The following is an 842-nucleotide window of genomic DNA, read 5'->3' on the forward strand; positions in this document are numbered from 1 at the left end:
CCAAATCACCCCAAAATCACCCCAAATCCACCCCAAATCACACCAAACCACCCCAAATCACACCAAGTCATCCCAAAACCACCCCAAATCCACCCTGGGACAGGCGCTGCGGGGACTCGGGGTGCTGGCTGCGAGACACCCCAGAATCACCCCAAATCACACCAAAATCACCCCAAATCACACCAAATCCACCCCAAAATCACACCAAGTCATCCCAAAACCACCCCAAATCCACCCTGGGACAGGCGCTGCAGGGACGTGGGGTGCTGGTTGCAAGACACCCCAAACCACCCCAAACCACCCAAATCACCCCAAAACCACCCCAAATCACCCCAAAATCATCCCAAAACCACCCCAAATCCCCCCCAGGACAGGCGCTGTGGGGACACGGGGTGCTGGCTACGAGACACCCCAAACCACCCCAAATCACCCCAAATCCACCCCAAATCACCCCAAAATCACCCCAGAACTGACCAGGCCAGGCCCCGGGTGCCCCCCTCACCTGTCCCAGGTGTTCCTGTGCTCCTCCATGCGGGGGTCATAGACCAGCCCCACCCGGGGTCGCGTCGGTGCCTCCGGGGGGGGCTCTGGGGGGGGCTCTGGGGGGTTCCCATCCCCCTCCAGCTCCTCGTTCTCCTCCTCCTCATTCTCTTCCTCCCCTGCTTCCACCTCTACTTCTTCCTCCTCCTCTTCTTCCTCCTCCTCCTCGTTCTCTTCCTCCTCTTCTTCCTCCTCCTCGATCTCTGTGCAGGGGGGGCACCTCAGGGGGGGCACCCAAAATATGCTCCCACCCAACTTTGGGGCTCCCCAAGGTGATTTTTGGGGTCCCTGAGGGGGTTTCA

At 60.0% G+C, this 842-nt stretch overlaps 1 protein-coding gene across 1 annotated transcript; it reads right to left on the minus strand.

The window, feature by feature from the left end:
* Positions 1-29: 29 nt before the first annotated feature.
* LOC108449825 (histone deacetylase 6-like) lies at positions 30-696 on the minus strand (the record flags this gene model as incomplete). Its single annotated transcript, XM_017747057.1, has 2 exons — positions 30-128; positions 503-696. Coding segments are annotated over 2 exons (255 nt in total), but the record flags the coding sequence as incomplete, so codon positions are not given.
* Positions 697-842: the final 146 nt, after the last annotated feature.

The sequence above is a fragment of the Corvus brachyrhynchos genome, unplaced genomic scaffold (genome assembly GCF_000691975.1).
Source record: "Corvus brachyrhynchos isolate BGI_N302 unplaced genomic scaffold, ASM69197v1 scaffold3271, whole genome shotgun sequence".
In the NCBI taxonomy this organism is placed as follows: Eukaryota; Metazoa; Chordata; class Aves; order Passeriformes; family Corvidae; genus Corvus; species Corvus brachyrhynchos.